At 36.8% G+C, this 15,376-nt stretch overlaps 3 protein-coding genes across 6 annotated transcripts; 2 read left to right on the forward strand and 1 right to left on the reverse strand.

Annotated features, from left to right (window-relative positions):
- Positions 1-2,895: 2,895 nt before the first annotated feature.
- Positions 2,896-6,477, forward strand: cdip1 (cell death-inducing p53 target 1). 3 transcript variants are annotated; one of them, XM_054607126.1, is made up of 6 exons: positions 2,896-2,968; positions 3,545-3,586; positions 4,281-4,430; positions 4,909-5,055; positions 5,605-5,881; positions 6,363-6,477. In XM_054607126.1, the coding sequence occupies exons 3-6, from the start codon at positions 4,355-4,357 to the stop codon at positions 6,472-6,474; spliced, it is 612 nt and encodes a 203-aa protein (XP_054463101.1). In that variant the 5' UTR covers positions 2,896-2,968; positions 3,545-3,586; positions 4,281-4,354; the 3' UTR covers positions 6,475-6,477. The 3 variants fall into 3 exon arrangements, with proteins under 3 accessions (XP_054463101.1, XP_054463099.1, XP_054463100.1); XM_054607124.1 differs by having other exon boundaries at positions 2,897-2,968; positions 4,906-5,055; XM_054607125.1 differs by lacking the exon at positions 2,896-2,968 and adding an exon at positions 3,026-3,055 and having other exon boundaries at positions 4,906-5,055.
- A 1,830-nt stretch (positions 6,478-8,307) lies between these two features.
- On the reverse strand, positions 8,308-10,045 carry polr3k (polymerase (RNA) III (DNA directed) polypeptide K). Its single transcript, XM_054607127.1, has 3 exons — positions 9,822-10,045; positions 9,597-9,684; positions 8,308-8,450 (listed from the first exon to the last, which is right to left on the reverse strand). Exons 1-3 carry the CDS (start codon positions 9,930-9,932, stop codon positions 8,323-8,325), a joined length of 327 nt encoding a protein of 108 aa, XP_054463102.1. The 5' UTR covers positions 9,933-10,045; the 3' UTR covers positions 8,308-8,322.
- A 209-nt stretch (positions 10,046-10,254) lies between these two features.
- Positions 10,255-12,498, forward strand: snrnp25 (small nuclear ribonucleoprotein 25). Of its 2 annotated transcripts, none has more exons than XM_054608156.1 (5): positions 10,255-10,507; positions 11,513-11,603; positions 11,816-11,921; positions 12,022-12,096; positions 12,182-12,498. In XM_054608156.1, exons 1-5 carry the CDS (start codon positions 10,322-10,324, stop codon positions 12,237-12,239), a joined length of 516 nt encoding a protein of 171 aa, XP_054464131.1. In that variant the 5' UTR covers positions 10,255-10,321; the 3' UTR covers positions 12,240-12,498. The 2 variants fall into 2 exon arrangements, with proteins under 2 accessions (XP_054464131.1, XP_054464132.1); XM_054608157.1 differs by having other exon boundaries at positions 11,822-11,921.
- The last annotated feature ends 2,878 nt before the right edge of the window (positions 12,499-15,376 follow it).

Below are 15,376 nucleotides of genomic sequence, written 5' to 3' on the forward strand. Positions count from 1 at the left end.
TATTATTAGCTTATTATTATTTATTGCTTATTTATAATACTTGTTTTTTTATTTTCATTTTTTATGTCTCTAAGCCTGCAAAATAAAGGATTATCTTATTTTATCTTATAAATATCTATGGCATTAATAGATACTACTAAAAAAGATTTTTGTTTCTTCGTTTAATCTTGGTCACATTAATTTGAAAGTATTAACCGGAAGTATTCTAACTGTTTAACTTCTGCATTGAAGCTACTTTGACTAATTTAATATTGTAGTTCCCAACTGTGTCCACCAGAGGGCAGATAACTTAAATACACTTAAGGAAACTGTGTCTCTCCTTTAGACTCCACAGGAGAAAACATTTATTTAAAAGTTCTGTTAATACAAAAATTACCAATATTGGTGCTGTCTTTATTCATAATAATCACTTTAATAATATGTTGAACAGTTTGATTTTATACTTGTATTGCATTTTCCCCACACCAAATTGGTATGAAGACCGATCTATTAAGATAAGATAAGATAATCCTTTATTAGTCCCGCAGCGGGGAAATTTGCAATGTATTAATACAAATGACTTTATTATATTTATAATAGCATGCTAATAATGAGTTTAAAATATCAATATTAAAAATGGTAATACATTTTATTTACCCTATATTCAAGGGAGGAATTCAATGTGATATTGCAGTTTCCTATTATGAACGTTTTGATGTTGTGGAGCCAAGTCCGCCCTCTATCAACGTGTTTGTACTGCCCTCTAGTGGCCACAAGGAAGAACTTCGTTACACTCCATGCAGACGTTCAACACCGGTAAGAACTTTGGAAATAAAGTAAACAATCAAAAAATAGAAATAATAATAATAATAAGATAAGATAAGAGATAAGATAATCCTTTATTAGTCCCACAGCGGGGAAATTTGCAGGCTTACAGCAGCGTAGAGTAAAGTGCACACAAGAGACATAGTAAAGAAAGACAAGATAAAAATAAAAAATGAAAATAAAAAAAACAAGTATTATAAATAAGCAATAAAAAACAGTAGAAAAACAACAATAACTGAAATATTATATTTACAGACAGAAAAACTATTTTAACTATTATTTAACTATTATTGCACAGTGTATTGTATTGCACAGGTTTTTATTGTCATGTTATTATTGTCATGTGTCATGTGGTCTGCTGGGAGCAGAGCTGGTTGTGCAGGATTATCTTATTTTATCTAATAATTTCTAGGGCACTACACCACCAACGTTCATGTTGCCAGCTCCCTGCACCTTCACCAGGCCTTTATTTTGACAACATGGTGTAGGCCACACCATGTTGTCAAAATAACTGCTGTGTTGTTACACACCTAGACTGCTAACTGTGAGTGATGTCTCTTGTGTGCACACATACACAAATAATGCATACAAACATAAATATCTATTGCATTTCCACTGAAGGCTGTGGAGATGAAGCTCCTACTAGCTGTGACCGTTATAGAACAATGAAACTATTTTCTTTTAGTTTTTTTATTGGTTGCATTAATTTTAAAGTATTGACCGGAAACATTTGTATCAATACTGGTGCTATGTCTTTATTTATAAAAATTACATTAGTAATTTGTTTTACAGCTTTAATGCTCATAAAGATTTAGCTATTAAATAAAGTGCTGCAGTTTCCTTGCAGCAAATTGTTATCAAGACAGATCTTTTAATACAAATAACCAGCTGAGAACTCAACCGTCAGTTATTAAATAGTAACAGTGCAATACATTTTTGTATAAATTTGTACAATGTATTATTATTGACTGGGATTTACCTAAACTTTAATAGTATAGTATATAAATGGAGATTATTTTTGTATTTTTTACTGAGAGGAACTGCAAAAGGCTAGCACACCGGGTTGATATCGATATAATTGTTATTATTAAATATTTGTACAACTCATTATTTGTTGATTATTACAGAATAAGGCATTTTATAGGTTACTGCAGGTCCTTCCTTCCTGCAGCTGTCAGGTTGCACAACCAGCTCTGCTCCCAGTAGACCACATGACACTAAAAACCTGTGCAATACAAATACACCGTGCAATTATAATTATAATAGTTATTCTGTCTGTACATATAATATTTCAATTATTGTGGATTTTACTGTTTTTTATTGCTTATTTATAATAGTTGTTTTTATTGCATTTTATTTTTATCTTGTCTTTCTTTTACTATGTCTCTTGTGTGCACTTTACCTATGCTGCTGTAATCCTGCAAATTTCCCCGCTGCGGGACTAATAAAGGATTATCTTATTTTATCTTATCTTATCTTAACTGCTCTGCTCTGCTATACCTTATTTTGAAAATCCTCACCTCTTCCGGTGAGCACTTTCAAAATAAATATATTTATTTATTTGCATTTACTGCCTCCACAAAGATGAACTGCAAAAGGCTAACACACCGGGTTAATATAAATATAATCATTATTATTAAATATTTGTACATCTCATTATTTGTTGATTATTGCAGAATAAGGCATTTTATTATTATATTATTATTTATTGCTTATTATTATTTATTGCTTATTTATAATACTTTTTTATCTTGTCTTTCTTTTACTATGTATCTTGTTGCACTTTACTCTATGCTGCTGTAAACCTGCAAATTTCCCCGCTGCGGGACTAATAAAGGATTATTTTATTTTATCTTATTTTATCTTATCTCATAGGATTAACTACTCTGCTATACCTTATTCTGAAAATCCTCACCTCTTCCGGTGAGCACTTTCAAAATAAATATATTTATTTATTTGTATTATTATTATTTTTTTTAGATCATTGCACGTTTACTTAATATGGTCATATGTATGCAAATAGTACAACATAAAAAAAAAACATAACCCCACATGATTCATGACGTGGGCTGTAAATCCGTCTCACCGGAAGTTGACTCTCTCGGAGGCTGCAGTGGAAGCTACGCCGCCGTCTGCAGGACACGTCTCTCTCTCTCTCCACCAGGTAATGCATCGGCTTCAACATCACCTGTTTCAACCTCACACCCTGTTCCACAACACTACAGACTGTCTATTTCAGCTGCATGTCTCGGTTATTACCTCCGGTTTCTTGTTTTATATGCACAGAATTGGCGATGCTAGCTAGTTAGCTTAACAACAGCTAGCAAACATGCTCTGCTTTGGCTTGGAAATAAAACAACAACATTGTCTTTTAAGTTAGTTAACGTTTAAAAAGCAAGGTCAGGGGTGATGCAGGACTCTGTTATGTAACTCAGTTATGCATGGCTAGTTGGGCAAGTAGCTTTGAGCTGGATTATCTGGGGTGGGATTAAAATAACACCAGCTAGCTAGTTGGTTAGCTTAGAAGCGTTAGCCTCCATAAATAACAGTGATTGTTGTTGTTTTTGCTTAAAGTCATTTTTGGTTTTGACTTGGTGTCACTCAGCTGGGGTTCATTGACACGAGGTCAGGGGGCGGTCCTGTACAGACCAGAATAATCTAGATGTTGGGCAATGCAGCAATGTAAGTGATGTGTTGTTTACTTTATGAAAGTAACATCAACCTTTGTGTTATATTACAGGTTGTGGCACACAACTGGAGGCCTTTCTTTCCCCAATTGCAGGTAAATATATGTTTCCCCTTTGAAGCCATTTATTTGTAAATATGTTGAGAGATGGAAACTAAAAAGGCCTCAATCTGTTTAGAGAAAAGAAAGAACAAACATTTACATTACATTACATTACAGTCATTTAGCAGACGCTTTTATCCAAAGCGACTTACAGTCAGTAGTATATTACATATCATTCACCCATTCACACACTGATGACAGGCTACCATGCAAGGTGCCACCATCAGACTCTAACTAACATTCATGCAACATCCAGTCCACACCGATGGCAAGCCTTCGGGAGCAACTTGGGGTTAAGTGCCCCCAAGTTGCCGAAGCCGGGTATCGAACCACCGATCCTCTGATTGGAGAACTACCTTACTCTCCACTACGCCACAGCCGCCCCATTTGCTTTCACTAACACACTTTAAAGTCACAGGATTCACAGTTACACAGTGTTCTACTTTGCTGAGTTGCCCACAAAGTTGCCCACAGCTCTACAGTCACGTCAAAGTAAAATGATTTGATTCCTCAATAATATCAGGCAGTGATCCAATAAAGCAGGCCGACAAACTGTCATATTTCCATCACAAAGTTTCTTAAAATGTACACACTTCATTAAGGTTTCTGACTGTTGCTGGAATATTTTTATGACTTGAGAGAAGTCTGACTCTACATGTGCATGTGTGTGTTTGTTTTTTCCTCACAGGTTAAAAGTCCAGAGGAGAGTTCTGCTGGTAGCTTCGTGTCAATCCCCTTTCCCTATACAGACATCCGGCCAGTATGTCCAGTGATCCTCCTCCTCCGTACCCTGGAGGTCCCAGTGCCCCACTCATTGAGGAGAAAAATGGACAACCTGGTAAGAAGACTAAACATGCAGGATTTGATCAATATTAAAACTTATTGTTAATCATTTTGCATGGGTAAATGTAACCATGGACACTTAAAAATGTCCATGTGTGTTGAAAGGTGCACCTCTGATTCACCAACCTAGAAAACTCTCCTGAAGAGGAAACACGTTTTGAGCACAGTGATAACCGAGCAGGGCCAGCTGTGTGGTGGTTAGACTTTGGTTTCATGTTGATATTAGACTGAAATCTAAACCTGAGAAGCTCCAGACACACAGCAAAGCACTGAAATGTAACACTTAGCTGTTGCTATCATATAGCAGCTTGGATGTTTTCAAACAAACACCAATTAAAAAAACAGGAACTGCAAAAATGTATATAGAAGGAGCAATTGTTTACTATCTACTTAAAATATAAAGTAGAATTTTTCAGTATGATGTTTTTTTGTCTTCAATGCCATTTTCCCCCTTTTGTGTTTTCTTTCAGTAGCAGGTCCTGTAAGAAATGCTCCTATACAAGGACAGCCCTTGCCTCCAGACTACGGTCCTCCACCCTATGAGGCCACACAGCCAGGCTTCCTTCCCCCACATGTCCCTGGAGAGGGGCCCATGCCCATGCCAATGCCTCCACCACAAGGTGCTGCTGATAGTCTGCAAATAACAATAGACACATGAAGCATCAAAATAAGCTGACAAACACACTGTCATAACATATGACTCCCTACTTTCAGATCAAGCTACATTAGCTTTTATTCAGAGCCATGTTTTTGGCCTCTTTACTGGACAAATTCCAATATTTATTCACCTTTTATCTATGTTCAGTCCACCAACACCTCAGAAAAACATGTGACTTTACCCAAACTTTCTTTACCAGACACTGTAATTGGGCTGCGTTAGTAGGAGCTGGAAAACCAAAACAAAGGGTTTATAATGTCTTAAAGCTACATAGAGCTAGAATGTTGGTTGCTTATTCTCAGGGAGTTTGACAGTATTAGGGACACTTGATCATTTATTGAATTCATTGTTGATATCGCTTATCCTGCTGGTAAAGCCCCATTACTGTAAGCCACTCACCTTAAATCAAATTACCATTTGAAACCCTAACTATCATGATACATAACAGGTTGATCTGGGTCTAATTTCATATACATTAGAGTAGGAATAAGTGTTGTTTAACTCTGTACAGGTGGCCACTACCCAGCTCCGCCCGGTCACTTTCCTCACCCGATGCCAGGACAGATGGGCCCTGGTCCCAGTCACTTTGTCCACATGGGAGGTCACACAGCGACCGTCCTGGCTCCTCCTGGAGCAGCCACCACTGTGACCGTACTGCAGGGGGAAATGTTCCAGACCTCACCGGTGCAGACTGTGTGTCCGCACTGTCAGCAGGCAATCGTCACCCGCATCTCCCATGATGTTGGCCTAATGAACTCACTCTTCTGCCTCTTCTGCTTCTTTGTAGGGTAAGCAGTACACTGATAAAGGTTACCTAACAGTGGTTTGTGATGGGTTTTGTAGTATTACCCTTAAGTTGGCATTACAGACATGTCATCGTGTCTTGATATATTTTAATCTAAATTGATAAACATTCAAAATACTAAGCGTCAGAATATGGAGCTCAAACTCATGATCATGCCTTTTAAACTGTCCTTTAGTTCACTCTCACAGCCTGTTCTCAGCAGCCCGTCTATATTCAAAGCAAGTGCACCTGTATATGATTTGACACATGCAAATCAAACGTTGCTTTGGAAGACAAAACATGCAGACATCTAGAGTTACAATAGTTTCACAGAGTTTATCCAGTCGGTTTCGTATTATGCACCTGCAGATTTTGTCTCATTTTTGCTTCACTTTGACTTCCACTTCTTCTTTTCGTGACTTCTCTCTGCTAAGGGTGCCATTACTCCATTACAGTAAACATGTTATTTTGTTCCTCATTTTCAGGTGTGATCTTGGCTGCTGCTTGATTCCCTGTCTGATTGATGACCTCAAGGATGTGACACACAGCTGCCCTTACTGTAAGGGCTACATTTACACATACAAGCGTATATGCTAACCACCGACAGCTGTATGCTACAGAGACATGTACATGCACACACGTAAACTCACAGCTCCTCCTGCTGGTAGTGACAGCCCCCCCCCGCCCCGCATTTTTGCAAAGTGTTGTGTAGCCCTCTTAAATTGTAAGTGCAGTTTTCTCATTAGTTCACAGAGTATTTACTGTATATATCTTTCATCATAATTATTTTGTTTTAACATTTGAAATGTACAAATCTCACCGAACTACAGAAGATGTAGGGCACTAAAACATACACGGAAATTAAAATGGAGCAGGCACATTGGTGCATCTAATCCTGTGTTGCATCCTGGTGAAAAGGCTTGTGATGTATCGCATGTTAACGGTGTTAAAAGATCTGGATTGACAGGCATTTAGCGAAAGCTGTGAAAATGGTTACTATTTATTTGAATTCATCTGTGAATCTTACTGAAAAGCAAGCGTATTGAGGTCAAACATACTGGGTTAGCCTTCTTGTTTTTTTTGTATTTATTTTAAATATTTTAACGATTAATATGGAGAACTGTAATCTTTTTTTGTCCATTTCTGATCATTTTGTTCTAACGGACCTAGTTTTTCTTTCATCATTATCCCTGTTCTAATGTGAGCCAACTAATGAACCATTTTTCAGCTAGATAAACTGATGTAGTCGCTTGTTTGGGAATGCCCAAGATTGATGTTACTTGCTATATTTATTAATCTTCTGGGCTTCAGTCAGTAGTCACAAAATGTTGAGTGACTTACGGTTACTGCCCTCTGTCCATGATGTATTTAATTTTGATAATAAAGCCAATATTTGCACTTTAAGTTGGAATTTAATTTCCCCCGCTGGTACATTCTTATTAACTTTCAACCCCAGCTATCATTAGTACTGGAGAGATTTGGGCTTTGAGGACTTTCTTTAAAAGCGGTGTATAATTTTAGTAGTTACTAGTAGAGACACACTGACACTTTAGCAATCATGTGTCCTTGCTCTAAAAGAGGATGTTGGCAAACACGTTACAGTGGTGGCACCATCATGATCACATAACATTGTTTAGCCTGTAACCCTACTAATATGGCACAAGCCCTTTAAGATTACCCGCATTGCTAAGATGCATGTTAGATAATACAGATGTCTTTTGACCAATACTAAATAGTGACCTCTCTGCTAGGTATAAGCTTCAAAATAAATGATTGTATCAAACATTGTGATTCCATTGAGATTAATGCTAACAATGAAAAAAACATTGTATGCCCACCAGAGCATGCCCAATCTGTTCACCTTCACTCACGAAGTGCAGTTTGTCTGCATGAGTCACACATCAAAACAAATAATTCTCACCTGCTAGTTTCTTGACTCTATGCATTTGATTTATTTTCTTCTTGAGGCTAGCTAAACTGTGCAAGAAAGTGAATTTTGAGTTGAAGGATTGCATTGAACTTTTAATACAAAGTACTGTATGCTATTGTTGTGGATAATGCTGGTCTGCATTGCTCTCTAAATGTCTGTGATGTGTATAACTATGTAAGTCAAAATTTGTTTGACCGTTGTATACAGGTATTATTTTATCAATAAAAATCAGAACATGACTTTTCCTTGAAACTGAATTTAATATAATTTGGAAAATAAACTATGCCTACAAGTATGTAAGTATGATCTGCAAACACAAACAGAATATGTAAGTTTCTTCAGCTGGGCCTATGCACAGAGTAGAAACTGCACAAACTGAAAACCATCAGAACAGTTTCCATAACTACCAGAACCCATTGGCATTAAATATAGTCTCAAAAATGAGACGAGGTATATGAATAGTATCTTAAGCACATCAGCATTAAATACATTATGATTTTCAAAGTGCAAAGGTTTCAGTCTCTCCATCGGTGTCCACACGGAGCACTGCAACATTTGTAGAAAGTGGTCATTGGTTCATCAGCAGATCTGGTCTGAATCTGCATGAAATACGCTCGAAGATGCCCACACTTGGGACAGGTTTCTGGAAACGGATACAAGTAGTAAGTGTCAGCTATCAATCACAAGAAATTGTGGAGTTTGCCATATTTGGTTTATACCGTGCAAAAGAGAAGACATCGTGTATAAGACGATACAGCTGTAAAAGTGCACTTGATTCATATTTAAATTAATACAAGAATCATCTCCAGGAAAAACAAATCCAAATCTGTGTGCGTGCAGCACTTACTTATTCTAGGAGAGATTTGCTTTAATAGAAATATTTTTTTGAAATATACAGTTTTTATAAAAAAAATGTGTTCAACATGAAAAGAAACAGCACATGTAGTTATCTGAAAATAAGTAATAAAATATGAATGCACTGTTTATAACAACAGTGCATTCATAGTAATGCACATCCCCTTGGCAACAGTGTTTGCAATAGTAAGATATACTGATAGGAATTTCATACTGCATGCTTTAAGTTTTGAACAATAATCAATACAGTTACTAGTTAATTTCAAACATGATAATGGATTAATAGATTTTAGGAGTAGGATAGTTTAAATTCAGAGAACATGAGATTAGTTTTGAACGCGAGTTTCATCGATGGGTTAAAATAAAAAGCTGAAGAATCACATATAATCACAACATTTTGTGAATCATGAAACTTTCACAGAACTGTATTAACAGCTGACAGTAGACTGCCACACACAGCATCATCCAATTATACGATTTATAATTAAAATATCATATATCCCAAAAATAAGTGCTCAGATGTCCAAATCAGGCTTTACACAATGCATGAACATACTTTTGGATATCCTACTTTTCATTTCTGTGACTCCCAATTTGCTTATTACTTTAATGTTTTTTAAAAAAACTGTGGAGATCTGAGATAATTAAAAAAACGTTTTTTTTTAGGTAAAAATAATTTTGTGCAACAAAAAATTGCACTGAATGTCATGTGTCGCAATGTAAACATGCATTACAAGAAAGATGTCTGGGTGTTAGCATGGGCATGTGGGGTGACAAGGCTGAAGAGTGATATAGGTGGTTTTATTATTATTTATTATGGCATTATATAACCAATACCATGTTTGGTTTGAGTTGATGGAGACAACACAGGATAACTGGCCTCTGATACAGTTATAAACCCTCAAACACCATGAAATGATCTGATGTCACTTACCAGGAGTAGAGTCCACGTTTTCCCAAGCTGCAGCTCCACCAAGAACATCATCCACCTCCTTCAGCTTGGGATATTTTCTGTTATTAACCTGCAGAAAACAAAAGTATGTCAAACTTAACACAGAGACACTTGTGAGCAGAGCAGTCACACCTCCTGTCTGACATCATGCACACAGACATTAACACAGACTAACAGTTACATGTGATATTTCATCACATTACTCACCTTTCTTGTGATGTTGTGCACGTAGGGACAGGTATTGCAGGCGAATCTCATGCACTTCTGTCCTTCCTCCACTATTAAAACATTCCCACAGGTTGGACAGAAAAGAAGCATGATACCTGTGATTATATATGTAGCAATACACACTTAAATAATCTCAAAAAACGCTCCTCAGTTTGCTACATGTGGAGACGCGGATGTGGCTGGTGGAAGCTGGTGCTACTCTCTTTGTGGCTCGGTGGGAAACATCATTTTAATAAGGAACGTGGGTTTATATTGATTTAAAATCACGTCCCAAAAATACCATCACCACTGAATAATATTAAATAATATAAATATATTTATTTGTAATAAAATATTAAAGAAGAGTCTGAAATGCCGCCGCTGAGGGGGAACCAATTGTTCTGAGCTACGGTTGCCACCCGGCTCGCATTAGTTGCTGTACGCATTGTTTACTTCATGGATTTTTTGCACATTTTTTGTTTACACATGTATATTTGTTGATGATGGAGGAGCAGAGTCGGGACACTGTTGAAGGAGGACTGTCTGTAAAGGATGAAGAGGTGGCAGCTTTAGACACAGAGGAGGAAGATGAGGAGGCTCTTCCTCACTCAGAGATCCTGGATATTTTTGAGGAGGGACTTGCTCGACTTGTGCAAGACCCTTTACTCTGTGATCTGCCAATTCAGGTTGGGTTGATCTGTTGGTAATACACTTTTTAGGAATTCTCGTGATGAAAGTTTTGGGAAAATATTAAGTGTTAAAAGACAGAAATATGAAATGAACATTCAGTGTATTCATCCACACTCCTGGTTGAATACAGAGCTGGTCACTATATATATATATATAAAAATGTAAACATATACAGTACCAGTCAAAAGTTTGGACACACCTTCTCATTCAATGTTTTTTCTTTATTTTTATTTTTTTCTACATTGTAGATTAATATTGAAGACATCCAAACTATGAAGGAACACATATGGAATTATGTGGTAAACAAACAAATGCTCAACAAACCAGAATATGTTTTATATTTTAGATTCTTCAAAGTAGTTGAATGAGAAGGTGTGTCCAAACTTTTGACTGGTACTGTATATACACTATAGATAAGATTTGGGAAATTGTTATGAAACAAATATATAGATAATTTCACTTTAAAAGAGAAACTGTAAATACACTTATTAATAACCAACCCCTATGTTTAATACATTAAAAAAAAGCTAAAATGGTAGACATCATGTACTAAAAGTTTGGACACCTTCTCATTCAATGGTTTTTCTTTATTTTATTTTTTTTCTACATTGTAGATTAATATTGAAGACATCCACACTATGAAGGAACACATATGGAATTATGTGGTAAACAAACAAATGCTCAACAAACCAGAATATGTTTTATATTTTAGATTCTTCAAAGTAGTTGAATGAGAAGGTGTGTCCACACTTTTCACTAGTACTGTATACTTACATACAAATAGAATACACTATAGTTAGTCCTATGCTTGCAGAAAAGGGTTTTTAAGTAAAATGAAAATAATTACATTATAAAAATTGTTTGCTTTTATTTGTGTCTGAGTTGACACCTTGGGGAGGTCAGCTCCCAGGTTTTAGAAACAGCAGTGTGTTTTTGGGAATAAAGTGCTGATAGAAGACGTGCTGTATATTTGACTAAACCTTTATCTTCTTTATCTTTAGGTGACTCTGGAGGAGGTCAACTCTCAGATTGCTTTGGAGTACGGCCAAGCGATGACTGTGAGGGTTTTAAAGGCAGATGGAGAGATAATGCGTGAGTGTAGATATTGTTATGTTGTTTTATTTTAAACCCTAAACATTAATTGCATATACACTGTTTTCTGATCACATAATTCTTATGTATTATGTTTCATTTGTGAACATTACTGCACAATTATTCAAATGATAATGAATGATCAAAATAATTGTTTGTAATAACAAAGTTTATTCTTATTAACCATACCTTGAAATATGTTCCTCCCTAAGCCATAGTGGTGGTGCAAAATGCCACCGTCCTTGATCTGAAGAAGGCCATTCGCAGATTCATGGAGCTGAAACAACAACGTGAAGGTGGAGTGAAACATGTCAGCTGGTAAATACACTCACGCACTCACAAACACAAGATAACATAAAAGGGATTTAAAATGAAATGGCCAAACTGATTGAAACTGTGTGCTCCCTCTCTTTTACAGGAGATATGTTTGGAGAACCTATCAGTTAATTTTTCAAGGAGAAAAGCTTGAAGATGACAAGATGAGGCTTAAAGAGTAATTGCATAAAATAATCACTTACTTCACTTGTGATGCTGTTATCATCAGCTCTGTTTGACTTTCTATGTCTTTATATCTTCAGCTACGGGATCCGGAACAGAGATGAAGTGACGTTCATGAAGAGACTCAGGAAAAAATGATGTGTGTCAAGCAAGGAAAATTCACCGGTTCCTGTGTGTGTACTGGTCCTGCTTGCCTTGCAGATGGGAAATTGACTTTCACCAAGTATTGTTTATTGTATGACTTGTTATTTTAAGTGTTTTGGGGCATTTCTTGTACACATTACAAACTGAGCCTGTCACTCTAAGAAGTTCCATGTAAATAGCATTTCTGGAGATGTTAAACTCCCCTTTTAATGCCAGTGTGAAGTCACTTTGTATTGTTGTCTGCAAATATTAAAACATATTACAGTATTCTATTTATTTATCTATTTATTTTGTGTTTGTGTTTTATTTGCATCTCAACAAGAGCTTTCTGTTACATTTCCAGAGAGGGCAGTTGTAAGCCAATGATTTGAATATTTCCTGGTATAAGTGAACACTACATGGCCTTGTTGACCTGGTTTGAATGTTACCTGTACAGGATACACTGGGAGCAGCGGAGAAAATACGGTAATTCTCTTTGACATAATCAAGTTAATACAGTTTAAATGTGACTTAATGGAGTCAGTAGTTTGGATGTTTGAGTACATTTTTTGACTTAAGTTAGTTATCAGCTTGAGATTTGTGTTACATGTTACTTTGACAACTAATTTCAGCATTTTATCTAGTCTTAATTATTATTGTTGGTGCTTTTGCTAGCTCAAACCAGATTTTTTAATTTTATTTTTTAAACCAAAGCTCTCTTTATTGTTTATTATTTTTCGGAGGAAAAGCAAAGTTTCATTACCAACCAACTTAAAATGCATTTTTAAAGTATGGATTTAATCTAGGACTTGATATAAATAAAGTTAAGGTAGAGTGGAAAGTTAGTGAGCATTTGTTTCTAAGTCAACCTTTAAAGGCAATAAGTATTTGTTTAATGTAAATTTGTACTTTATTGCTGACAATTCAATGATGTACATCACCATTGTTGTCTACTCACTATTTTATCAAAAGACTTGTTCAGCCATTAAAGGATATCAAGGCAGGCATCAGAAACATTTGGTCTTTTTATTACTTTGTCCTGCCATCTTTTTTTAATCATGAAACTTCTCTCTGGCTCATATTACACATGGTATAAGTATACAAATGATAGATTCACCTAAATAGATACAACTATTTATGAAACTGTAAACTCCATCCATCCATCCATCTTCCCTAACCGCTTATCCAGTTAAGGGTCGCAGGGGTGCTGGAGCCGATCCCAGCTGTCAATGGGCGAAGGCAGGGTACACCCTGGACAGGTCGCCAGCCTATCACAGGGCTGACATATATAGACAAACAACCACTCACGCTCACATTCACACCTACGGGCAATTTCAGAGTCATCAATTAACCTAAACTGCATGTCTTTGGACTGTGGGAGGAAGCCGGAGAACCCGGAGAGAACCCACGCTGACACGGGGAGAACATGCAAACTCCACACAGAAGGTTGTCTGGCCCTCTTGCTGTGAGGCGACAGTGCTAACCACTACACCACCATGCAGCCCACTGTAAACTCCACAATTTGAAAATGTGTCACTCGACAGAAAAAGTTTGGTCACATATGAATTTATCTTTGGTAGTAACTGTTTTCTCTCTCACTATATAACCTAAAAAAAAATTCTTCAGCATTCTGTCCAGGTACATGCGTTAATTTCTATTTATTTTCTTTTTGTGTTAATTCAGGGATGTTACACTGAGAAGATGCTTCTCATTTACAGGAACACCCTGATCCCATTCATACATATAATCACATCTGGAAGCTGCCCAGTGTAACCAGTCTGATCTGCTGGCCACTGAGCAGCTCCGCTGAAGCGGTTGGGGTATAGGGCCTTGCTCAAGGGCACCTGTGGTTTCTCTACCCAGATTTATCCTGCCAGGCGGAGATAAAGCCAACGCCCTCAAGGTCATTTCACAAGCTCCCTTTGCTAATCTTTTGGCTATCACTGCCCCAGTATGGCAATTTTTTTTACTCCAAACAAGCATATACAGTCAACCAAATATCAAAACTACATCTAAAAAAATCCAACAACTCCCTCTCTGTTCAGCATCCACCATGACTTCTTCCGACAGCGATCTTGAAAAGATAGTGACTGAGTTGAACTATCTTTCACTGAAGAGACAACAACTTCTGGAAAGGAAAAAAATCCAGTGCATCTTTCATGAGTTGAGGAATCGTGCAGAATTTGGACAAACAGGTGACATATGACAGAGCATTAAAGACTTTCATAACCAGTAATGCAACACATATTTGCATAATGTAGATAAAGTGGCTATCTCAAGTCTTTTGCATATTATATATTTTGCCTCTGTTGTCTCATTTATATGAACATGTTTTCCTTTTTTTTCTGCCAGAGGAGGCAGCCTCAAATCAGCACGAGATTGACAGCATTGATGACAAACTGGAACAACTGTCAGAAAGGAAGACTGAGCTCCAAAAAAGCCACGAGAACATCCTAAATGCCAAAGACATGAAAAATGGCAAGAAATCTGTGTCCAAATTCAGTGGTCGCAAATCATTACTTCACCATACTTTGGTTTTGTAACAACCTTCTTCTTCTTTGTTAGAGGTTAGTATCACTTCCTGTCAGATTGTGCCTGATGTTCCTGTTCCTTGCTTCGATATTTTCTCTGTTGAGGGTCCACCTAATATCCCTGGTGAGTTGTTAATGCACAACTTTTTATTTAAAATTTTGTTTTCTCATAGCAGGTTCTGCAGCCAGTCACACTTGTTGATGTCACATCTAGTGACAACATACTTTTCATCCTACTTTTGTCTTTCATCAATGTAACATATTTTTTGCTTCATAAGTTCAAACACTTTTTGCACTGATCATGTCCCTCAGTTTTGCCTATATTCAGAGTGTTTTCTTGGGAAAAACTAACAAAAAAAAACTATAACTAAAATCTTCCTATTGTTAACAGCCCCTAAAGTGATTCTGGATGTGGAAAACCTTCCACCATGTTCATGCAGGACGCAGTGTCCTGAGTGTAAGCAGTTCATAACGACAGAGACATTTACTTCTGTCAACAGTCTCACCTGGCTTATGTGCTTCATGCTAGCTTCTATTGGGTATGAAACCATTCCCTCCATCCCAGTGAAATATTTGCATGAGAATATAACCACATCTTGATGGGCCTGTTTCTATTTGTGC

Source organism: Anoplopoma fimbria, chromosome 11 (genome assembly GCF_027596085.1).
Source record: "Anoplopoma fimbria isolate UVic2021 breed Golden Eagle Sablefish chromosome 11, Afim_UVic_2022, whole genome shotgun sequence".
In the NCBI taxonomy this organism is placed as follows: Eukaryota; Metazoa; Chordata; class Actinopteri; order Perciformes; family Anoplopomatidae; genus Anoplopoma; species Anoplopoma fimbria.

Excerpts from the sequence above, each read along its gene's own strand:
- cdip1 (XM_054607124.1), top strand. The coding sequence starts at position 4,355 with ATGTCCAGTGATCCTCCTCCTCCGTACCCTGGAGGTCCCAGTGCCCCA. Across the intron at positions 4,431-4,905 it reads GGAGAAAAATGGACAACCTG|TAGCAGGTCCTGTAAGAAAT; the intron begins GTAAGAAGACTA and ends GTTTTCTTTCAG. Across the intron at positions 5,056-5,604 it reads GCCAATGCCTCCACCACAAG|GTGGCCACTACCCAGCTCCG; the intron begins GTGCTGCTGATA and ends AACTCTGTACAG.
- polr3k (XM_054607127.1), bottom strand. The coding sequence starts at position 9,932 with ATGCTTCTTTTCTGTCCAACCTGTGGGAATGTTTTAATAGTGGAGGAA. Across the intron at positions 9,685-9,821 it reads TGCACAACATCACAAGAAAG|GTTAATAACAGAAAATATCC; the intron begins GTGAGTAATGTG and ends TGTTTTCTGCAG. Across the intron at positions 8,451-9,596 it reads AAACGTGGACTCTACTCCTG|AAACCTGTCCCAAGTGTGGG; the intron begins GTAAGTGACATC and ends ATCCGTTTCCAG.
- snrnp25 (XM_054608156.1), top strand. The coding sequence starts at position 10,322 with ATGATGGAGGAGCAGAGTCGGGACACTGTTGAAGGAGGACTGTCTGTA. Across the intron at positions 10,508-11,512 it reads TCTGTGATCTGCCAATTCAG|GTGACTCTGGAGGAGGTCAA; the intron begins GTTGGGTTGATC and ends CTTTATCTTTAG. Across the intron at positions 11,604-11,815 it reads GGCAGATGGAGAGATAATGC|CCATAGTGGTGGTGCAAAAT; the intron begins GTGAGTGTAGAT and ends TTCCTCCCTAAG.